The sequence below is a fragment of the Spinacia oleracea genome, chromosome 1 (genome assembly GCF_020520425.1).
Source record: "Spinacia oleracea cultivar Varoflay chromosome 1, BTI_SOV_V1, whole genome shotgun sequence".
NCBI lineage: Eukaryota > Viridiplantae > Streptophyta > Magnoliopsida > Caryophyllales > Amaranthaceae > Spinacia > Spinacia oleracea.
In genome coordinates, this window is record NC_079487.1 from 395,483 (window position 1) to 420,985 (window position 25,503).

At 37.6% G+C, this 25,503-nt stretch overlaps 1 protein-coding gene across 1 annotated transcript; it reads right to left on the reverse strand.

Moving 5' to 3' along the window:
• On the reverse strand, window positions 1-23,804 carry LOC130462582 (uncharacterized). Its single transcript, XM_056831146.1, has 8 exons — window positions 23,791-23,804; window positions 22,722-22,907; window positions 4,371-4,489; window positions 4,209-4,265; window positions 3,235-3,330; window positions 3,023-3,119; window positions 783-938; window positions 1-282 (listed from the first exon to the last, which is right to left on the reverse strand). Exons 1-7 carry the CDS (start codon window positions 23,802-23,804, stop codon window positions 881-883), a joined length of 627 nt encoding a protein of 208 aa, XP_056687124.1. The 3' UTR covers window positions 1-282; window positions 783-880.
• Between the last annotated feature and the right edge of the window lie 1,699 nt (window positions 23,805-25,503).

A 25,503-nucleotide genomic window follows, 5' to 3' on the forward strand; every position in this document is an offset into this window, starting at 1 on the left:
TTAACAATAAAATTAACTTACAAAAACTTAAGTAGTTAAAATTCATAGTACGTACACATATGTTACCAACCAGAATCAAACATACACGCATCTATGTCACTAACCAAAATCATAACCAAACAGTCCAAAACAACATCATAAATCAAACCCAAGAAATTAAAACTAAAACCTAGAAAAACTAACTAGCTAGGATGTACTATATATACTAAATATAGATGATCGATGTGAAGCTCAACTGTCTTGGCCTTCATGCGGCTTTTGCACCTTATCACGTTGGACGACCTTCAAAGAAAAATACAATTAATATGTAATAAGTACATAATAAGTCGAAAACCAAAACCACGAAGGAAATTAAATGTCATCATTCATTACTGTGGAGTTGAATGTCATCACTAATTACTAGGAATTCAATGTCATCACTCATTAATGGTTATTAACATCTCTCATTATCAACAACCCCTTTCCACTCCATACATCACCTATCTTCCTAACAAATCAGAGACTGACTGACACAAGAGCAGTCATTGTTATTTAGAACAGATAAGATCAGTAACTTAGTCAATGATCTAATTGTTAGAATGCACATTACTTGATTGCACTAGAATAACTAGGGAGAGTTGGTAATGAACTTCATGCACGTTACTTACTTGTTAGTATAAATACAAATTAGTATAAACAAAGATCTGGCATGGAAAATCATTTCTAACCCAATGGCAATAGGAAAACATAACGAATAGTGCCAACTGCTTATCATTACAAGTCATGAACAAAAACTTATTTACCTGTGTGCAACCAAAAAATTTGAGCAACCTGAGAGACCAGCAGCTGTCAGCAATTAATCCTAGTACCTCGTCTGTAAGGAGGCGACACCATGAAAGATCTAAGAACTCGAGATTTTTGCAACGCCTACCAAGAGAAATGGTGGTATTCTGGCCAACCTACACAAAATAGCATACTCTGAGAATCCAACTATATATGGCTCCGCCGTTCAGACTTCCCAGGAACAACAGGAGAAAGACAGACAGCATGCATTAGAAAGAAGTTAGATTGATACCTTGGAGATGTTATTAAGACTTAATTCTTTCAAAGATTCCCCAGAAGTTTCAAGGAAAGCAGCAATAGCGTAACCAATGTCACAGAAAGGATGCTAAAATCAGGGGGATTCCTCATGATCAACAAAAAATGCTATTTTTCAGTTCATTTGAGCATTCTACATCTTCTACTTTCTATTCATATAGGATAAAGAATTACAGGGTAACAATTGAGCTCTTATCTTATATCAGATAAAAAATAATAAGAAAGCATTCTGTTAAAGCTTAATTATATTGCCTTTGTAAATAATATAGCAGATAGGTATTCCAAAAAGGTTTACCAAGTGATAAATAATGGAAACTGACGGAAAACATAAGAATGTAGCGGGCATATAAAAAACTAAGAGCTCACAGAACTATAAAAGCCTATTTTCTGACCTTACAAGTTCAGGGAGTGGAAAGTAAAGCTTTTTTTCTAAAGCTGCAGAATAATAAACAATAAAAATGAGATAAGCTCCCCGGTCTAGTCTGATTTAATTTTAGCTATAGCTGCAAAGTAACAGTAGAAACGTAAGACAAAATAGCTAGAACCTAGACATATAAGAAACCCATGTAATTGAGCCTAGACACACACACAAGCACAACAACACGCGTAAAATAAAACAACCTAGTGCCAAGATATGCACCCTGTTACAACCCTTGATCAAATAAACGGCATGCCCCTACAAACCACTGCACAGCCTTGTAACACCCTAGTACAAACACTCTCAAGCACCTGCCAAGAACCCCAACACCGACTGAAACCAACAACAGCCCCAACACCGACTGAAACCAACAACAGCCCCAACACGCCGTACAATAACAAAATAACAAACTTCACAATAACAAACTTCAACACAACAAAAATAAATCAGAAAAATATTGATACCGAAATACAGCTATGAGATTATATTTGAACTTCTAAGAAACAACAAAACCAGATAAATAATATTTCAAGCCTACTATCATGGATATATCATCAATCGACCATAAATCAGGAAAAAAACAGATCTTTTAACTAACGCGTGTGAAGTAATCAATATTCCGCATTCTCTACAACAGTCTATTAGAACAATGGTACCAATATTAGAACAAGATTGGTCATTTGATTTCAACCTAAATATAGTGCAAAGCAAAACAAAATATAAACAGACATGGTGCCTTAATTCAGATTCTAACAGCTAACCTATTTCAATAAATTAGTCTTCCATATGCACTTAACTGCATTTTAACAATTGAAAATGACGTGGGCTTCCAATTCATATCACGTGACTGTAATGGGGAATGACTAATATCTCGACGCTTTCATAAGTCGAGAACTGGTTCGACTCGCAAAGGCGTCCATAAAACTCGTGGATACATAGCTCATGCTAACGCCTCTACCCCGGCGTCGAGGTCTTTGCATCCACAAAGTATGCTTTTTGTAGTAGTATATATAAAGTGATATTTGGTCAATGTAGTAACTTTTACTCAACAATAGATTGGCATTTAGTCCCTCTTACACGATATATCCATCATGCAATAAATTGTGATTCAAAATAGTGACAACTAGCTTACCAGACAAGTCAGTAACATGACATACACATACAAAGCTAAGGATAACAAATTCAATAATTTGCCCCTCCATTGTGCATTAACCTACAAACTCAGAGGTCGGGTATAATAAGCATAAAATTTGATAGGGGACATGAAAGAACACAGTTACACCCTCAACCACCACCACACACACATCCCCCCCCCCCCCCCAAAAAAAAACAAAGGAAGAGCCATTGCGTATATTGCTGAGATCACAACAGAACTGAGACAAGACCCATAATTCTTTGCAAGTTATGACAACATTTAGAATTTTGCTGTTTGAAACTCTACACGAGGACATCAAAACTGATTCACCTACAAGAAATCGAGCATTAAATAGTAAAAATAGCAATTATATCTATGGGAGAAGAACACACTTTCTATTGCAATCAGCACGATTTGACAAGTCAGCTCCATAAATCTGCCATGCCATCTGCCCAGATGCAGCAGTCAAGCATGCATAATATGGCCATCCTGTTCGAACAGAAAAGAATAAAAGCAGGTGGGTTAAAATCATCAAATCCAATTAAACTAGAACTCCAGGAAAAAGTGACAAGAAAATATAATCAGCAAAGTATGACGTGCATACCCAAATGTGCGTTGTATCCGCTGAGAGCGAGACCACTGATGCTTACAAATCCAAACCCAGTAAGCCATTCCTTCGTTAAGTCCCCAAACCTCAAGGCTGTAGATTTCACACCAACTTTCAGATCATCTTCTTTCAGCGAATTACAGTTTCACTGATCATATCTTGATCATATATAATATTGGAAACTAATGATGGATTAAGATAAAAGGGGTTGGTTCATAAGAAATAAAGGGAAGTTCTTATAATTTACATTCCACGAGGCAACACAAATAAACAACCATGATTTTGACACAGATCAACAACCTACACCTTGACAGTTGACAGGGAACAAGTCACATATATATGCTTTTCTGTTTTTTTAGGTAGGGGGATATCCTATTATATCGGCCATTGATTATAGAAGATAGATGTTTATAAATTTATGAGAAGAAGATAGTACCTGGTGTGCATAAATAGTATCATAGACCAAAGTCCAACATACACCAGTCACATACAATGGAACGACTATATAAGGGTCTTTATAGTAAACAAAAGGCATTAGATACAAAGGATCAAGAGGCAATCAACTCAATTGTAGCTAACACTAAGCATATGTAGTGCATACTACTCTGTCAACGTCTTCAGCTTATTAGGTCCCTTAAATCTAAAACACTTTAGCTATTCAGTCAGGACAGAATATCAAGTTGAAAAGAACAAATATCTCAATAGCCCTCAAAAATGAAAAAAGTAACACAAATTAGGGATATAATCACACATTTCTACTCAACGTAGACAAATCTAAACCCAATTTAAAGTTAACTCAGAATTACTCAAATCTAAACCAATTATATGAAATGAAAGAAAATCAAACAATATAATTCAACTACAAAGAAATACCTAAACCCTATAAATTCAGATATCGTAAAAATAGAATGAAAATTGAAAAATTAAACAATAAACAATAAACGAAATCTTAAACAAACATAATATGTTACCTTTCACGAGACCTATAAGGTATAAGATGTGAAACCCATTGATATGACGAACAAGATCTACAAATTTAGAGAATGAAATTTTTTTTAAAAAAAATGGAAAGGTGAGACAACGAATTACAACACCAAGAGAAACAGATGCGGAAAATACGTGAAAGAGCTTACAATTCCGATGAGAAGAGAGTAGATCTGAGATATTTGAGCAGGAGATAGAGAGGCGGTGAGTGATATTCAACGGGGAGGTTTTTCTTTTCCAAACAAAGTGAAGCTGGGGCAACTTGTAGCTAATTAGCCAACATCACATGGATTGCACGTGTACACACGACGCCAAAATATGTCGAGATAATCCTGGACGATAGAAAGTGTTAGGTTATGATACATATGACAATTCATAAATCATGCGGAAAAAACCATTAAGCCAGGAATACATATTATTTACACATAATCATATAGCATAATTTAGATGCATACTCTTTGTTGCGTGCCTTCCCTAGCTGCGCCCGAACCGAACAAGAACAAGTCTTTAGGACTCCAAGTGTCGTCCCTCCGTAGATAGTCCACAGCACGTCCGGATCCGCCTTAAGATTGACCAACTAGAATCGCCCTTAAGGTACTATTATTTTCGGCTAAAATGGGCAAGAGTTATGGCTGATTTTTCTGCTTAAAAATCCTAGTTTTGAATACTTGAAAACTTATATATAAATAATGACCCCTAGGCCCTTATTTATAGAGGTATGGAAAAGGAATTGTAATCCTACTAGGATGTGGATTTGTTAATTAGAACTTTATTAGGACTCTAAATAACAAAGCAATTCTAATAAGATTAGGATTTTAATCATCGCACGAATCCCAATAGAATTAGGATTTCCGGCATACGCATCGCACAAGCCGTGTACCCGCGCAGGCCTTGCGGCCCACGACAAGCGCACAGCCCATGTGCGGTGCTGCGTGCGCGCGAGCGCCCTTGGCTGGGCCTGGCCTTGCGCTGGGCCTGGTCGAGGCGTGTGTTGCGTGCGGCTCGCTGGGCGATGGCCTGGCTTCGTGTTGGGCCTTCGTCTAGCGGGCCTCGTCCGATGCTAATTCGTACGATACGCTTCCGATTAAATTCCCGATTCCGGAATTCATTTCCGATACGAACAACATTTAATATTTCCGATTCCGGAATTAATTTCCGTTTCGAACAAATATTTAATATTTCCGTTTCCGGAATTATTTTCCGATTTCGATAATATTTCCGATTCTGACAATATTTCCGTTTCCGGCAATATTTCCGATTCCGGCAATATTTCCATTTCCGATAATATTTTCCGATACGTACCATGTTTCTGTTTCCGGCAACATCTACGACTTGGATAATATTTATATTTCCGATACGATCCATATTTCCGTTTCCGGCAATATCATCGTTTCCGGAGTATTCATTTCTTGCCTGTGACGATCTCAGCTCCCACTGAAACCAAGATCCGTCGATTCCGAATATCCATAGATGGAGTATTTAATGCCATCAAATACTTGATCCGTTTACGTACTATTTGTGTGACCCTACGGGTTCAGTCAAGAGTAAGCTGTGGATTAATATCATTAATTGCACTTGAACTGAAGCGGCCTCTAGCTAGGCATTCAGCTCACTTGATCTCACTGAATTATTAACTTGTTAATTAATACTGAACCGCATTTATTAGACTTAACATAGAATGCATACTTGGACCAAGGGCATTATTTCCTTCAGTCTCCCACTTGTCCTTAGGGACAAGTGTACATTTCCTAATTCTTTTGTCGCTCGATGCTTGCTCTTGAACATAAGGTAAGAGTTGTCATCCTTATTACATCCAGAGGTGTTTCTCGGTTTCAGAGTTCAACTGATCAAATAAACAGATAATCATAGCCTATGATTCATCCGAGCACGGCCATGCATTTCACAGTTTCTAGCTCTCCGAGTGGCCTTGTACAACTTTTAAGCATCTTATCCCGATTTATGGGAGGACAATCCCAATCTTGCGATCTTGAGATTAGACTTCGTTTGATAGGTGATTACCTGAGCGTTGCCTTTATAGCCTCCTTTTACGGTGCGACGGTTGGTCAACGTCAAAGCAACCAGTTCTCAAACAAGTAATCTCAAATCACTCAGGTATTGAGGATTTAGTGTCTAATAATTTTAATGAAATTTACTTATGACAAATTCTCATCTCTTACAGTAAAGTTTCATAGGTCTTGTCCGATACTAGTCTTCCCAAAGTAAGTATCTATGCAAATGATTATGACATTGCCATGTCCACATAGTTCAAGAAACAGAACTACTAGTCATCTTGCATTCTAATCGTCTAACGTTTTCTATGCGTCCAATTTTATAGAAAACTCCGACTAGGGACCATTTTCAACCTTTGACATTCAAGTTCACTTGATAGACATTTCTTAGTCACGGGACTGGTCCTGACAGTCTATCTTGAATATATTGTCAAATTGAAGGGACTCATCATTTAATAAACCACAAATTAAATGGAAAAATGAATTCTTTTCATTTATTGTGAATGATTAACCAATAATGTTTTACAAAGATTTAAACTCTAAAACTTTAAAACATTAAACAGAGACATCAAAGCCATTCTCCAATATGCTTGATTCCCATAGCTGCAGTGTGCGAGTTGTGCTTCGCCTGCGGCAGAGGTTTAGTTAATGGATCTGATATGTTGTCATCAGTACCAATTTTGCTTATCTCGACTTCTTTTCTTTCAACGAACTCTCGTAGAAGGTGAAATCTACGAAGTACATGCTTGACTCTCTGGTGGTGTCTAGGCTCCTTTGCCTGTGCAATAGCTCCGTTATTGTCACAATACAGGGCTATTGGTCCTTTAATGGAGGGGACTACACCAAGTTCACCTATGAACTTCCTTAGCCATATAGCTTCGTTTGCTGCTTCATGTGCAGCAATGTACTCTGCTTCAGTTGTAGAATCCGCAATGGTGCTTTGCTTAGCACTTTTCCAGCTTACTGCTCCTCCGTTGAGGCAGAAGACAAACCCAGACTGTGATCTGAAATCATCTTTGTCGGTTTGGAAACTTGCGTCCGTATAGCCTTTAACAATTAATTCATCATCTCCACCATAGACAAGGAAGTCATCTTTGTGCCTTTTCAGGTACTTCAGAATGTTCTTGGCAGCAGTCCAATGCGCCTCTCCTGGGTCTGACTGGTATCTGCTTGTAGCACTGAGTGCGTACGCAACATCCGGGCGTGTACATATCATAGCATACATTATTGAACCAATAAATGATGCATATGGAATCCCATTCATTCGTCTACGCTCATCAAGTGTTTTTGGGCACTGAGTCTTGCTTAGAGTCATTCCATGAGACATGGGTAGGTATCCTCGCTTGGAGTCCGCCATCTTGAACCTATCAAGCACCTTATTGATATAAGTGCTTTGACTAAGTCCAATCATCCTTTTAGATCTATCTCTGTAAATCTTGATGCCCAATATGTATTGTGCTTCTCCTAAATCCTTCATCGAAAAACATTTCCCAAGCCAAATCTTGACAGAGTTCAACATAGGAATGTCATTTCCGATAAGTAATATGTCGTCGACATTTAATACTAGGAAAGCAATTTTGCTCCCACTGACCTTCTTGTATACACAAGATTCGTCTGCGTTCTTGATGAAACCAAAGTCACTGACTGCTTCATCAAAACGTATATTCCAGCTCCTGGATGCCTGCTTCAATCCGTAGATTGACTTCTTTAGCTTGCATACCTTTTTAGAATTCTTTGGATCCTCAAAACCTTCAGGCTGTGTCATAAACACAGTTTCTGTTAAAACACCGTTTAAGAAAGCAGTTTTGAAATCCATCTGCCATATTTCGTAATCGTAATATGCAGCGATTGCTAACATTATCCGAATAGACTTTAGCATTGCAACTGGTGAAAAGGTTTCATCGTAATCCACACCGTGGACTTGCCTGTAACCTTTTGCAACCAATCTAGCTTTGAAAACTTCAAGTTTCCCATCCTTGTCCTTTTTCAGTTTGAAAACCCATTTGCTTCCAATGGCTTGGTAGCCATCTGGTAAATCGACCAAATCCCATACTTGGTTTTCAGACATGGAGTCTAATTCAGATTGCATGGCTTCTTGCCATTGCTTGGAGCTAGGGCTCGTCATAGCTTGTTTGTAAGTCGCAGGTTCATCACTTTCAAGTAATAGAACGTCATAGCTCTCGTTCGTCAAAATACCTAAGTACCTTTCCGGTTGAGATCTATATCTTTGCGATCTACGCGGGGTAACATTTCTAGATTGACCATGATTCTCACCAGATTCTTCTAAAGATCTCTGAGTTTCATCTTGAATGTCATCTTGAGCATTCTCTAGAGTTTGTTGTTCGACTCGAATTTCTTCGAGGTCTACTTTTCTCCCACTTGTCATTTTGGAAATGTGATCTTTCTCCAAAAAGACACCATCTCGAGCAACAAACACCTTGTTCTCAGATGTATTGTAGAAGTAATACCCCTTTGTTTCCTTTGGATAGCCCACAAGGATACATTTGTCAGATTTTGGATGAAGTTTGTCTGAAATTAATCGTTTGACGTATACTTCACATCCCCAAATATTTGGAGGCTTTCCAAACCATAATTCGTATGGAGTCTATTCGACAGCTTTAGACGGAGCTCTATTTATAGTGAGTGCAGCTGTATTTAGTGCATGTCCCCAAAATTCTAATGGAAGTTCGGCCTGACCCATCATTGACCTGACCATGTCTAGCAAGGTTCTGTTCCTCCGTTCCGACACACCGTTCCATTGTGGTGTTCCAGGAGGAGTCAATTCTGATAGATTTCCACATTCTTTCAGATGGTCATCAAATTCATAGCTCAGATATTCACCGCCTCTATCAGACCGCAGTGCCTTTATCTTCTTGCCTAATTGATTCTCTACTTCACTCTGAAATTCCTTGAATTTGTCAAAGGATTCAGACTTATGCTTCATTAGGTAGACATAACCATATCTACTGAAGTCATCAGTGAAAATGATAAAGTAGCTGAAACCACCTCTAGCATTTGTACTCATTGGTCCACATACATCTGTATGGATTAAACCCAATAGTTCATTTGCTCTTTCTCCAACTTTAGAGAAAGGTTGCTTTGTCATTTTGCCAAGTAAACATGATTCGCATTTACCATAATCCTCTAAGTCAAATGGTTCTAGAATTCCTTCATTTTGAAGTCTTTCTAAGCGTTTCAAGTTTATATGGCCTAATCGACAATGCCACAGATAGGTGAGATCTGAATCATTCTTTTTGGCCTTTGGTATTTATGTTATATACTTGTTTGTCGTGATCTAATAAATAAAGTCCATTGACTAATCTAGCAGATCCATAAAACATCTCTTTAAAATAAAACGAACAACTATTGTCTTTTATTAAAAAGGAAAATCCCTTAGCATCTAAGCAAGAAACTGAAATGATGTTTTTAGTAAGACTTGGAACATGGAAACATTCTTCCAGTTCCAAAACTAGCCCGGAGGGCAACGACAAAAAGTAAGTTCCTACAGCTAATGCAGCAATCCGTGCTCCATTTCCCACTCGTAGGTCGACTTCACCTTTGCTTAACTTTCTACTTCTTCTTAGTCCCTGTGGATTGGAACATAAGTGTGAGCCACAACCTGTATCTAATACCCAAAAAGTTGAATTAGCAAGTATACAGTCTATAACGAAAATACCTGAAGATGGAACGACTGTTCCGTTCTTCTGATCTTCCTTAACTTCAAGCAATCTCTCTTACAATGCCCCTTCTTCTTGCAGTAGAAGCATTCGGATTCAGAAGTGGGTTGACTGACCTTCCTCTTTACAGATTTGGCGCCAGTTTGCTTAGTTGGGCTGGCCTTGTCGCCACCTTTCTTAGCATTCCTCTTCTTTCCAGATTTCTTGAACTTGCCCCCACGCACCATAAGCACATCCTGCTTATCACTTTTGAGCGTCTTTTCAGCGGTCTTCAGCATACCGTGAAGCTCAGTGAGCGTTTTGCCCAGACTATTCATACTGTAGTTCAGTTTGAACTGATCATACCCGCTATGAAGAGAATGGAGGATGGTGTCTATAGCCATTTCCTGAGAAAATTGCTGATCCAGCCGACTCATATTCTCAATGAGTCCAATCATTTTGAGAACATGTGGACTTACGGGCTCGCCTTTCTTAAGCTTGGTCTCAAGAATTTGCCTATGAGTCTCGAATCTTTCGACTCGAGCCAGATCTTGGAACATGTTCTTCAACTCACTGATGATTGTGAAAGCATCTGAGTTGATGAACGTTTTCTGCAGATCCGCACTCATGGTGGCGAGCATTAGACATTTCACATCCTTGTTGGCATCAATCCAACGATTGAGGGCTGCCTGAGTGACCCCGTCGCCTGCGGCTTCGGGCATCGCCTCATCTAGGACATAGTCCTTTTCTTCCTGGATAAGAACTATTTGCAAGTTCCTTTGCCAGTCAAGGAAGTTTTTCCCGTTCAACTTCTCCTTTTCGAGAATTGATCGAATGTTGAATGAATTGTTGTTTGCCATATTAAAACTACAATTGAAAAGAATAAACAAATAAAAAACCATTCACAGTTTCTCTTAATAAACTTAAATTCTAGCATACATGCATAATTCAATGTTTATTAAGCATTTTATTCAAGTTATGTGTTCCGGCAGGTGTGAATAAAATGATTCCAAGATCCTAAAATCATTGAAGAACTAAGCACAGTTTGTCGACTTAATCCTAAAACATCTTAGGTAAGCAAAAGCCTTTTGCTAATAGTCTAGAAACTATTCTTGGTTGATAGGTACGTCTAAGAACTTATTAGGTAAACCTATCGATTTTGCCACGACATAAAAGGACTCCTTACTTATATCGTTGAGTTTCACCAAAACTAACATGTACTCACAATTATTTGTGTACCTTGCCCCTTTAGGACCAATAAGTAACACCTCGCTGAGCGAAAACTATTACTAGATTGATGGTACGCAGACCATATTTGAATTTGAAAAACAACTTTGGTACTTTAGACCAATTACATTCAAATTAATGGTACGCAGACCATATTTTCTATCCTATTTGGGCCATACTAGTCACTTCATAACCTGCAAAACAGTACATATACAATATATACCATTCACCCATTCATTATCATGAATGGCCCACATAGCTGGTTAGTTAAAACACATTATGCATCACGTAAACATTTGCAGCAATTAATCAAGGGCACCAATAATCTACCAATTATTCAGTCCTTATTAATTCTAATCAAGTTGTTTTAACCTTAAGGATTTGTAGACCTAATCAAGAGTTTATGACTAAAAGGGCTCCCACTTAAACCAATAAATTCATATGCTTTACTAATTTTAAACATAAAAATGTATTTCTAGTCTAACCGGAAACATACAAATTTAATTAAAATTTAAAGCTCATATAGATTTATAATTGAATCCAAAAAGTTTAATTTAATTTCAGTCGTATTTAAATTAATTCATGATTTTAATTTTAGTAAAATAATTAGAATAAATAAAATTTATTATAATTACAATATTCAAAATTAAAATCCAAGAAAATAATTTAAATTATTAATTTTAAAATTAATTAAAATTACGTAAATTGAAAATTTCAAATTAAACATTCAAAACGATCTAATCGCAACGCAAACATCCTACGCATCGCACGCCCATGGGCCACACGCACACAGCCATCGCTGGCCATGTGCGCGCAGCCCATGCGCTCGTCGCATAGCTGCTGCATCTCCCATCGCAAGCCATCGCACAAGTGGTGCTCGCTGCGCGCGCGCCAGCGCTCGACGCACGCGAGCCATCGCTCGATGTGCGCGCTCACCAGCGCTTGCTGCGCGCGCTCCAGCGCTTGATGCACGCGAGCCATCGCTCGCTGTGCGCGAGCAATTGCGCGCTGCGCGCGATCAGCGTTGGGCGCAGCGCTCGTGGCACGCGAGCTTGCGCTCGCTGCGCGCGAGGCTGCGCTCGCTTGCGCGAGGCAGTGCGCGTTGTGGCGCAGCTCGCTTGCTGCCCATACGCGACTGCCATGCCTTGCCTTCGCCCATGCTCATTCATCCATAGCTCGTGGCACACGACACAAGGCAGGGCTGTTGCCTTGTGCTCGTGCACCATGCCCTTGCTCATTGCATTCGTGCCGCACCGGCGACGAGCTCCCTTGCTCGTCGTCGCATGCCCGCACTATACAACACCCCTTAAGGGTAACACGAAGCGTCCATTGCTTTGTGCGTGCAAGTTATATGAACGAATCGCATAAAAATTTAAAATTTTTATTTAAAATTAATGAAAAATTAATAAATAATATTAATTTCATAATTTTAGGGCGAAAAATCGAAAATTTATTATTCAATTGATTTCCGATTATTATGGATTCAAGCCTAGGTCATAAAATTTAAAATTTATCATAAATTTACAATTTTTACGGTGGTTTTTAATCATAGGTTTCTAATTAAATTATAATTAATTATGAAAATCAAATTAATTATAAATTATTCTAATTTTCAACAAATTAATCATAATTACAAATTAGATTGCATAATTAACAAGGCTAGGCATTCAAACTTGTTAAACATATACAGTAGGTCAATCAAAAATTCAAGATTTATCAACAAGAATCGCAAATATTTAATTTAATATCTTAAATTTACGAAATTTTGCATTCGAAAAACTAAAACCTTCGAAAAGTCATAGTTAGGCTTCGAATTTGAGAATTCTGGGTTCGGCAGAAAAATACTGTTTTTGTCAAAATTTTAGAATTCCTTTTACATGCGGAATTGACACAAAAATCACTCGATTTAGATGAGTAACGAAGAAACTGCCGAAAAACTGCGTACGTATAATTAAATAAACGCAATTTGCAATTAATTAACAATTACGAAAATTAATCACCCCTTTTAATTCTTGCAAATTTGTAATATTTAACCATGTTCATGCAATTTAGATTATGAAAATAATAAGAGGCTCGTGATACCACTGTTAGGTTATGATACATATGACAATTCATAAATCATGCGGAAAAAACCATTAAGCCAGGAATACATATTATTTACACATAATCATATAGCATAATTTAGATGCATACTCTTTGTTGCGTGCCTTCCCTAGCTGCGCCCGAACCGAACAAGAACAAGTCTTTAGGACTCCAAGTGTCGTCCCTCCGTAGATAGTCCACAGCACGTCCGGATCCGCCTTAAGATTGACCAACTAGAATCGCCCTTAAGGTACTATTATTTTCGGCTAAAATGGGCAAGAGTTATGGCTGATTTTTCTGCTTAAAAATCCTAGTTTTGAATACTTGAAAACTTATATATAAATAATGACCCCTAGGCCCTTATTTATAGAGGTATGGAAAAGGAATTGTAATCCTACTAGGATGTGGATTTGTTAATTAGAACTTTATTAGGACTCTAAATAACAAAGCAATTCTAATAAGATTAGGATTTTAATCTTCGCACGAATCCCAATAGAATTAGGATTTCCGGCATACGCATCGCACAAGCCGTGCACCCGCGCAGGCCTTGCGGCCCACGACAAGCGCACAGCCCATGTGCGGTGCTGCGTGCGCGCGCGCGCCCTTGGCTGGGCCTGGCCTTGCGCTGGGCCTGGTCGAGGCGTGCGTTGCGTGCGGCTCGCTGGGCGATGGCCTGGCTTCGTGCTGGGCCTTCGTCTAGCGGGCCTCGTCCGATGCTAATTCGTACGATACGCTTCCGATTAAATTCCCGATTCCGGAATTCATTTCCGATACGAACAACATTTAATATTTCCGATTCCGGAATTAATTTCCGTTTCGAACAAATATTTAATATTTCCGTTTCCGGAATTATTTTCCGATTCCGATAATATTTCCGATTCTGACAATATTTCCGTTTCCGGCAATATTTCCGATTCCGGCAATATTTCCATTTCCGATAATATTTTCCGATACGTACCATGTTTCTGTTTCCGGCAACATCTACGACTTGGATAATATTTATATTTCCGATACGATCCATATTTCCGTTTCCGGCAATATCATCGTTTCCGGAGTATTCATTTCTTGCCTGTGACGATCTCAGCTCCCACTGAAACCAAGATCCGTCGATTCCGAATATCCATAGATGGAGTATTTAATGCCATCAAATACTTGATCCGTTTACGTACTATTTGTGTGACCCTACGGGTTCAGTCAAGAGTAAGCTGTGGATTAATATCATTAATTCCACTTGAACTGAAGCGGCCTCTAGCTAGGCATTCAGCTCACTTGATCTCACTGAATTATTAACTTGTTAATTAATACTGAACCGCATTTATTAGACTTAACATAGAATGCATACTTGGACCAAGGGCATTATTTCCTTCAGAAAGCGTCGTCATATAGCGGAAAATAATTTTCCCCCCAACGCTCATAGGCTAGTGTCGAGGTCCTAGCGTCTAGAAACCAAGGTTTTTGTAGTAGTGTATAGCTGATCCTATTTGAAGAAAATGGCGCCTCCCACGGTGAAATTCAAGACGGAGTTTCCAATCCATTTTCAAGACGGACTTTGAAGTTGAAGCTTCAAGATGAAGTCGGGCCATACTAGATCACATTTATCTTATGCATGCTTTAAGTTATTTATTGCTTTTAAATATGTCTTAAATATGCATGAGATTGTGGCTTGATTATGTTGCATGATTAAGGATTTTAGTTCACTTAAAATCTAACCAATATAGTAAGAGCCTTAAGTTCCAAACTTAAAAATTGAGTTAAAAGGTGCCATGCCAAAATAACACTTACTTGGATAACCTTTACATCAATCTTAGTAATAGTTTTCCGCCATAGCGAGGTGTTACTTATTGATTCTAAAGGGGTAAGGTACACAAACAATTGTGAGTACATGTTAGTTTTGGTGAAACTCAACGATATAAGTAAGGAGTCCTTTTATGTCGTGGCAAAATCGATAGGTTTACCTAATAAGTTCTTAGACGTACCTATCAACCAAGAGTAGTTTCTAGAATATTAGCAAAAGGCTTTTGCTTACCTAAAAGATTTTAGAATTGAGTCAAAATACATAATGTGCTTAATTCTTCAATGATTTAAGGGTCTTGGAATCATTTTATTCACACCTTCCGGAACAATAAATTCGAATAAAATGCCAATAACTTGTTTAAATTGCATGATTGCTTTAATTTTCAAGTTATTACTCATGATAAATGTTTAGACTTTGCATGCTTCAATGTATGTTTTAATTATTGTTTATAATTAAATATCTTGCACTGCAGTAAATCCTTTAGAAGGTAACAGTAACTTTCCTCGATTGGTAGTGAATCCAAGAACGATTCACGGTAATGAGAGAAAATGAGCAATTTAAATGTACGTTTCTTATAGCGACTTTTATGGTTGTTTTCGAGTATCAAAGTCGAATGGCAAACCGATTGGTGCTTGTGAATTCAAAATACAATGTAGGTTTGAGATCATAAAGCATTGAGTTTAAACGCTCAGCTTTAACAATGGTTAACAACCTAATATCTTTTTCCATTTAATTCTCGAATGAGTCTAGTCCCTAGACATTCATATAGATCGATGCTTAGAGAACTTTAGAAGCTTATGGTAAGATCATCTAGTTGAAACATAATATTCAAAATAAATGGTAAGAACTTTGTTGAAGTGACATTGGACATGTCTAAACAAAGTATAAAAGTCAACACTAGATAAGTCAATTCTTAAGGCTTTTAGAAAGGGTACAAGAAATAGGAAACAAGGAACAAATGAAAGGAATTTACAATTCCGTTTCTACCTATAAGTTTATGTTTAAAGAGAAGTGACCTAGCAATAAAACTTCCTTGGTATCATATACCGCTTGAGGTTCTTACTTCGGTAATAACTCAAATAATGGAAGGTAGGCTACACTAATGGCCTACAAGTGGAAAATGAAGCATGGCAATGCTACATTAGTCGTAGGGTCATCTAGTTTGTTTTAAGTCCTTTCAAGGCTGGAACTTAATGGCTATTTTGTTCCAAAATCAGCATACCTAAATTTCTGCTTCAAACACAGAAAGACTCACATTCAACAAAAACAAAAACAATGTTTTTTTGTTTGAATGAAATGGTCATTTACGGGTTGAGTCAATATGCTTGATTAAAACAAACAACTCTTTAACAATAAGAACTTTACTAGGTTCAAATCAATATCTTGATTTGAGTTCCACTAATATTTGGCATTGTTACTTAGACCATGTCAACAAGTTAACATTCAAAAGCTCTATTTTGATGGACTTTTGAAAGTTGATTGATTTCTAGATCTTTCAAGACAAGCTAGTCTTACTTGTTGAAAGTAACAAAAGATATAAACTATTGTTAGAACGCCTACACAATAGAGTTCAAAGCTGAAGAAAGATTTTATGACTTTATTATTTCACCTAGATTTGAGTCAATATTGGTTTATTTACTCAATGTGATATAAGTTTGAATCTGTTTGACTAGTTCAAAGATTCAGAAGTATAAAATCCACTTGGCAAGAAATCATAAATATCTAGGTTAGATCATGTTGATGATTACTTGTAATGATCATCAATGATTGTGTGTTGTAATTTCACGATCTAGCTTTATAAGATATGGCATATCTAAGTTGGAATGATCGAAGTCAATTAGTACTTGATTCGATCAATGATGAATCATAAAGACTTTTCCTATAATTTCTAAAACAAAATGCTCAACTACCACCAAACTAAACCAAATTTATCAAAGCTATTGAAAAGTAATTTCAGAATATCTTTTCATAAATATATATCTAAAGAGTTCCTAAACTCAGTGGGAGCTTAGTGTTTGTTATCCAACAAACTAAGGCCCAAGTATAGATATATGTTTTATTGTGATTTATTCAAATGAGACAGAAGGGTATTATTTCTACCACGAATTTTTGAGAACATAATGTTTGTTTTCTCAAAATGAAGTCCTTTTGGAGATTCGTTTCCAAAATGACAAGTGGGAGAAAATAGACCTCGAAAGTCTTCGAGGCGAACAACAAACATAAACGGACGTTCCGAAGGCTTTTCGAAGTTCTTTAGAAAATCCGAACACGTATCCTTTAAGGACTTTAGAAGTGGATTTAAAGAATAGACATCTCTTAGAAGACTTTACAAGTGCTTCAAGGAGAACAGAATATTTAAAGGACTTTCAAGTGGCTAGTGATATTCTATTGTTTGATGTTCTATACCCAAGTAAGGCACTGAAACTATGAGATTCTTCTATTAGATAGTGAAGAAACATGGAGTTCAGGTCACGAAAGCTATGAGATTCTTCTATTAGATAGTAAAGAAACCTAGAACTTATAGTCAAACTATTATCATGTAGATTAATGAGTTTGTGAACTGGTAAGAAAGCTATGACGAAACCTATATTCCCAAAAATGGTCAGAGGCCATATATAGACTCAATGTTTTAGACGGTTAAAGGCCATAAAACATACTCAATGTTTTTATGACAAAATTGACATTTTGTTGATTTGCAAGAATAGTTTCACACCTATTGGTTGCAAGTTGGTTTTAAGGATAAAAACCATCAAACATGGAATTGTGTTCACACACAAAGCTAGATTAGTTGCTAAAGGTTACAAGAAAATTCACGGTGTGGATTGTGTTGAAACCTCATGCAAAATCGTAATGCTCAAGTGTATAAATCAAGCAATGATTGCATATTGGTACATATGGCAATTGGATGACAAAACGTATTTCTCAATCAAATTTTGGAAGAAACTATGTACATGGCATGTCATGGAATTTGTGGATCCAAATAATGCTAAAAAATGAAGCTAGCTTATAAAATCTAAGTACAGATTTAAGCAAGCAATTGGGAATTGGAATTGTATTTTAGTGAAGCTAATAAGTATTTTAGTTTCATAAAATATACATGTTTCTTATAGATATATAAGAAGTTTAGTGGGAGTACATAAAACTTAATTGGTCCTATGTGTATCACACACATATATCTCTATTGTGAAATAACATTCAAATGCTAATGACTTAGATTTGAAATTATTCATCAATGATGGACCATGGCGAAATTTACTACATACTGGGTATTAAAGATCTATTTACAAAGATCTTATGATATTGTTTTGGATTAAGTAATGGAATTTACTAAATCAAACACGAAAGACTCCATTGGAGATATTCGACCCAAAATGAATAAATCTAAGTAAAGAATGTTTGAACTATGTATAAGAATTTACTAAGTTAAACATCAAAGGATCCAAGTGAGATTCATAAACCTATATTATATGTCAAAGAATTTAGCTGGATTCAGTATCTGCTGAAATTGAATGAGCTAAAGTTACATGAATAGAATTCAATTGAGAATAATTCTGCAAAAGAATTTATCATGTATGATATAATATGAGGATCGCCAAAAATGTATCGTATGGCTTTAGGCATGACGAACATATACCAATCTCTATTGATCTAAGTGAAGATCAACTAGATTGAGATCAAGAAAAGCTTATGGTACTTGAAAAGGTACATAGGAATAGTTCTTGATTCAAGGAAATAAAGATATGCTAAATAGTTGATGCTACACGCATAAACACTGGCAAAGGATCAAGCAAGACCCTTTGGAGTTAACCATTGGAAAGGACGAGCTATAGAGCATCGTGTTTTGAAATGGCAACATGGATTGGAGACCATGAGTTGTTGCGTGGGAAATTAAATATTAATTTCTATGTTCTAAGATAGAGTTGGAAAGTCTTCCACATATCTGTGAACTTCTTGGATAAGTAAATCCAAACAAAACATCACTAGCAACCTAAACAGTTGAAGTAAAAGTACTTATTGCCTAAGAAGCAATTAAACAGGGTTGTTTATGTTAAAGAGTTCTTCATTGAACTTGGGTAGATCACATGTCTGTTGACTTAATGGTTCTTCATTGCAAAATACGTAGAACCACTAATGTAGCAAGAAAGACTAGATCACAAAATAAACATACACAAAAGATCTTATCATCATATCTCGAAGAACATTCGATTAAAAGGATATTAAGATTGGCAAAGCATGATAACTAAACCTATGCAACAAGTGAGAAGCAACACTCACGTTGTAGCACTGGAAATCAAGCATAGCTTTGAATTCCATGAACTGTTTTAAAGATGGGTTTGAGGCCCATGGTTGTAAAACATTAGGGTTGAACATTTATCATATATGAAATGTATTTTCATATTCCATTTAATCTTGGTTTAGTATTAAATGATGAGTCCCTTTAATTTGACGATATATTCAAGATAGACTGTTAGGACCAGTCCTGTGACTAAGAAATGTCTATCAAGTGAACTTGAATGTCAAAAGTTGAAAATGGTCCCTGGTCGGAGTTTTCTATAAAGATGGACACATAGAAAACGTTAGACGACTAGAATGCAAGATGACTAGTAGTTCTTTTTCTTGAACTGTGTGGACATGGCAATGTCGTAATCATTTGCATAGATACTTTCTTTGGGAAGACTAGTATCGGACAGACCTATGAAACTTTACTGTAAGAGATGAAAATCTGTCATAAGTAAATTTCATTAAAATTATTAGACACTAATCCTCAGTACCTGAGTGATTTGAGATTACTTGTTTGAAAACTGCTTACTTTGACGTTGTCAACCGTCACACCGTAAAAGGAGGCTATAAAGGCAACGCTCATGTAATCACCTATCAAACGAAGTCTAATCTCAAGATCGCAAGATTGGGATTGTCCTCCCATAAATCGGGATGAGATGCTGAAAGTTGTACAAGGCCACTCGGAGAGCTAGAAACTGTAAAATGTATGGCCGTGCTTAGATGAATCATAGGCTATGATTATCTGTTTATTTGATCAGTTGAACTCTGAAACCGAGAAACAGCTCTGGACATAATAAGGATGACAACTCTTACCTTATGTTCAAGAGCAAGCATCGAGCGACAAAGGAATTAGGAAATGCACACTTGTCCCTAAGGACAAGTGGGAGACTGAAGGAAATAATGCCCTTGGTCCAAGTATGCATTCAATGTTAAGTCTAATAAATGCGGTTCAGTATTAATTAACAAGTTAATAATTCTGTGAGATCAAGTAAGCTGAATGCCTAGCTAGAGGCCGCTTCAGTTCAAGTGGAATTAATGATATTAATCCACAGCTTACTCTTGACTGAACCCGTAGGGTCACACAAATAGTACGTAAACGGATCTAGTATTTAATGGCATTAAATACTCCATCTATGGATATTCGGAATCGACGGATCTTGGTTTCAGTGGGAGCTAAGATCGTCAAAGGAAAGTAAATGAATACTCCGGAAACGATGATATTGCCAGAAACGGAAATATGGATCGTATCGGAAATATAAATATTACCCAAGACGTAGATGTTGCCGGAAACGGAAACATGGTACGTATGGGAAAATATTATCGGAAATGGAAATATTGCCGGAATCGGAAATATTGCCGGAAACGGAAATATTGTCAGAATCGGAAATATTATCGGAATCGGAAAATAATTCCGGAATCGGAAATATTAAATATTTGTTCGAAACGGAAATTAATTCCGGAATCGGAAATGTTAAATATTGTTCGTATCGGAAATGAATTCCGGAATCGGGAATTTAATCGGAAGCGTATCGTACGAATTAGCATCGGAAGAGACTTGCTAGACGAAGGCCCAGCACGAAGCCAGCCCCTCTCCCCGCAAGCTATACGCATCAACACACACGTCGAAGCTTCGCCAGGCCCAGCGCAAGGCCAGGCCCAACAAGGCGTGGGGCGCGAGGCGTGCGCGCGGGCTGTGCGGTGCTCGTGCTCGTGCTCGTCTGCGTGCTATACGAATCCTAAAGCTATCGGAATTCGTGCTATGATTAAATCCTAATCCTAGAAGATAGAAATTAATTGAATAGAGTTCTAAAGGGATTCTAATTAATTAATTTAGTATTCTAATAGGATTCTAAATCCTTTTCCATGATTCTATAAATATGTGCCTAGGGTCACAAATTTATTAACGAGTTTAATAAGTATTCAAACAATAAAAGCTGTGATTTTTAAGAAGAAAAATCAGCCATATTACTTGCCCATTTAGCCGAAAATAATAGTACCTTAAGGGCAATTCTAGTTGGTCAATCTTAAGGCGGATCCGGACGTGCTGTGGACTATCTATGGAGGGACGACACTTGGAGTCCTAAAGACTTGTTCTTGTTCGGTTCGGGCGCAGCTAGGGAGGGCACGCTACAAAGTGTATACATCTAAATTATGCTAACTGATTATGTGCAATTAATATGTATCCTGGCATTAAGGTTTTTCCGCATGATTTATGTTTTTCATATGTATCATAATCTAATAACAAGTCCATCCCCCACTTGGCAAACGGAATGTATCATAACCTAATAACAAGTCCATCCCCCACTTGGCAAACGGAATGTGGCTCAGAATAGGGGTGAGAGGGTGAGCCGGCCTGTGAATGAGATGAGCGAATCGTTGGCACTTGTCACACTTCTGCACCATGGCCAAGGCGTCTTCTCTCAGAGTGGGCCAGTAATAACCAGTTCGTAGGGCTTTTTTAGCTAAAGCTCGTCCTCCGATATGGGAGCTACATAATCTCTGATGCAGGTCGTCCAGAAATTCCTTCCCTTCTCAGGAGTGACGCGCCGCAGGAGGAGTCTGGAAAATGACTTCTTATACAAAACTCCATTCCACCATTCAAACCAATAACTTTTCTTCTGAATTTTAGCGGCTAGACTTGAGTCGTCTGGAAGCGAGCCGTCTACTTTATACGCAATGATAGGGTCCATCCAAGTTGACGAGCGGTCAAGGATAACTACCATAGGAGCACATAACTCTTGTTCAATGCTTCGTTTTTCTTTCACTTCCCAAAACACATGACGCGGAGTATCACAGGAAGCTGAGCTAGCTAGCTTAGACAGGGCGTCGGCCTGATTGTTCTCTGTTCTAGGAATCTGCTTAGCCTCGAAACTCTTCAAATGTTCTATTTCTTGATGCAGAACTGATGAGTGACATTTATGTCGCTCATAGGGTAGTGATTAGGCAATTATTTGAGTCGTTTTATCCTATTTTTAATCTTTAATTCCCTTAATTTCTTATTTTAATTAATTATAGCTTAGTTTAGCGTTTTTAGCTATTTTTGTTAGTTCTTAGATCTTAATTTCGTAATTTATTTATTTTATAATTTTATAGTTCAATTATGTTAGTTTCCGTTATTATTTTTCTATATTATTTCTATTAAATTTTGTTTAGTTGTTATTATTTTTATTTTTATTACTATTTTATTATTGTTATTATTAGATTTCATTATTTGTCTTCATTTTACTTTTATTCGTTTCTCCCCTCGTTTTTTATTTTAATTTTGTAGGTTGCATGTGTATGGAGTATCGGAATAGACGTTTCAAGGGCCGAAATCAATTGCATATCACATGGTCAAGAAAAGTCAACCCTGGTTTAAAGAACAATAAGCTACAACAAGTCAACAACCCTTACACTCCTATCCTACACCACATATCACCTTATCCTACACTACACCAAACACTCACACACCGCAGCTCTCTCTGCCAATGCAACAACCTCTGCCTCCCTTTAATCCCTGTTGCTTTCATTTCTACCACCAACACGCAACAAGTACCTGCCATCGTCTCCCTTACAACTTCCTCATTGCTCCTCCACGCACAACCACCAACACCAATCGCCACCCATCGATTAACATTCACAACAACCTCACAGCCACTCCAACCAACACCATCACAACAGCAAAAACACAATCAAAATCGAACCCAGAAAACAGAGAAAAACATAGTATTTGTTCGACCGAACCCGTAACGGAGTTCGACCGAACCGAAAATTTAGAGTTCTTGATTGTGTTTAGGTCCGACCGAACTTCAATGGAGTTCGCCCAAACAAACACTAAGTTCGTCCGAACCTTGTTTGAGTTCGGCCGAACGTTTGAGCGCTCAAGTTTTGTACGAAATTAATGAAATCGAGCGGCTGCAATTTGATCTAATTATGGACGGTGATGATTGATCGAGGACGAACATTGATGACCGTCGATGATGAGCGATGGATGAAGATGGTGATACGTGGATGATGGTCGGTGTTTGATGATGATAATGTGATGATTGATGACTGTTGATTGACAGTGTTGATGATGGTGGCTGGTGAACAGCGCAGCGAAGGAGTTACGAAGAGGAATGAAGGGGTTTGATACTCTGATTCATTTTTGGGTGTTAAAGGTCCGAAAAAATTGAAGTGGGCTGGGTGTTTTGGTCTCTTTTTTTTTTTTTTTTTTTTTTTATTCTCTCATTTTCTTATCTCCTTTTTTTCTTTTGTTCCTTTTTAATTTCTTTTGTCTTATTTTACTTTCTTTTTCTTTTCTATTTTTAATCACTTTATTAGCCTTTAGTTTAAATAGGCTTAAGCTTTTTATTTTTGGGAACTCATTTTATTAGGATGTAAATAATTAGTCTTTTTCTTAGGGTTTAGGGTTTAAGTTAGTTTTTGGAGAGAGAAAGTGAGAGAAACAATGGGTTGAAGATGGATTTTGATGATTCAAAGATGGGAGTTAATGATTTGGAGATCTCCATCAATAATCAATATAATGAGAATTTCTTACTTTTCTCTCGTCATTTATTGTCCTATTTATTGTTTTATTATTTCTTTGATAAGATTAGTTTCATGTTTAGTTTTATAATTTAATCTTTAAATTAGTTTTTGTTTTTGCTTAGTATCATGTTATTAGTTATTAAAGTCTTTAAATTTATTATTTTTATGTTGATTGAATAGTTTTGTTGGTTAGGGTTTGGGTGAAAACCTATCAATGATTGATTTGGGTAAATGAGTTTGAATTTGGTGATGTTGCATGATTAAACTATTATTTGTTTGAGCATACTCAAACTTTGTTGTATGCAAATTAGCTACTTGTGTATGGCTTAGATTTTGGGGTAGTTGACTTTAGAAAAATCGAGGGATTGTGACCTAAGTTGACTATTGTTTGGTTTGTGCTTAACCGTGACCTAAGGGTAGTTGTGTGTAGGACGGGAGTTCGCATTTGACTATTCTAAGAATTTATCCAAGGCGGGAGTCATTTGGGGGTCTATTTCTAACCAACGCATCATTCATACTTTGCTTTGTAGGGGAATACAGTTAAACATAATAACATGTGCAGAACAATCCCCAAAGCCAGGAAACATGTATACAGCACAGATTAAGCAAACTTACATTCGAAGCGTGTTTTCCACAATAATCCGTCAACGAACACGAACAAAGAACTCCACTTGTCGTTCCTCTACTTGGTTCACCGACACGATCAGATCCGTCTTGGTTATCGTAGCTTAGACAATTGATCAAGAGATTTGCTTTTTGGGATGAACACACTATGGAGGTACAGAGAGAATTAGGGTTCTCTGTTTTCTCCTAGGGTTGTGTGTAATCTGAATTGTGATTGCAGTAAGTTGGAAATTAGGTCATAAGGTTATTTTCATAACCTTACTAACCGACCAAGCCATTAGGCAAGGCCGGCTAGCAAGCCCGCGCAGCATCACACGGACACGCACAACGAGCTGGGCCGTGGGCCGCGCTGCTGCTGCTGTGTCGTGGTCTTGGCCCGCGCGCGCACACAGCTGCTCGGCCATGGGCCAGCGTTGTTGTGTTGCCTTGCTTGCTTGCCTAGCGCGCGCGCCCATGGGCCTTGAGTTCTTCATGCACCCGGCTCGTGGGCCGCTCCTCGTATCCGCGTTTAATATATTTCCGATATATTATTTATCGTTTCGTATACGACGAATCACCGTCGTACGATACGATTTATTCGTTTTGCCTAGCTTACGAATATTCGCGATACGATATACGATTCCGATGCAAGGTCGTATCGTATAATACGTTTCCAACTTAAATCCCGAAAAGCTATTAAATGAATTTCCGATTCATTTAATCCGGTGATCTGTTACGTGTCATTGGTGTGACCTTGTAGGTTCAGTCAAGAGTAAGTTGTGAGTTCAATATCCATTAGAACTCACTGATCGGAAGCATTGCTCCAGCTAGCTGTTCCGATCACTTGATCTCACTGAATTAATTGTTCGCAATTAATCTGAACCTTGGTATTAGACTTAATGCACCTTGGGTGAAGGACATATTTCCTTCAATCTCCCACTTGTCATTCAGACAAGTGTGCATCCACATTCCTTTTTCGCTTAGTGTTGCTTACTGAACATAAGGTAAGATCCAAGCCATCCTTATTAGGTCCAGAAGTGTTTCTCGGATTACAGAGTTCAACTGTCAAACTTTTGCAGAAGGTTAAGCCTAACCATTTTGAGCACGACCATGCATTTTA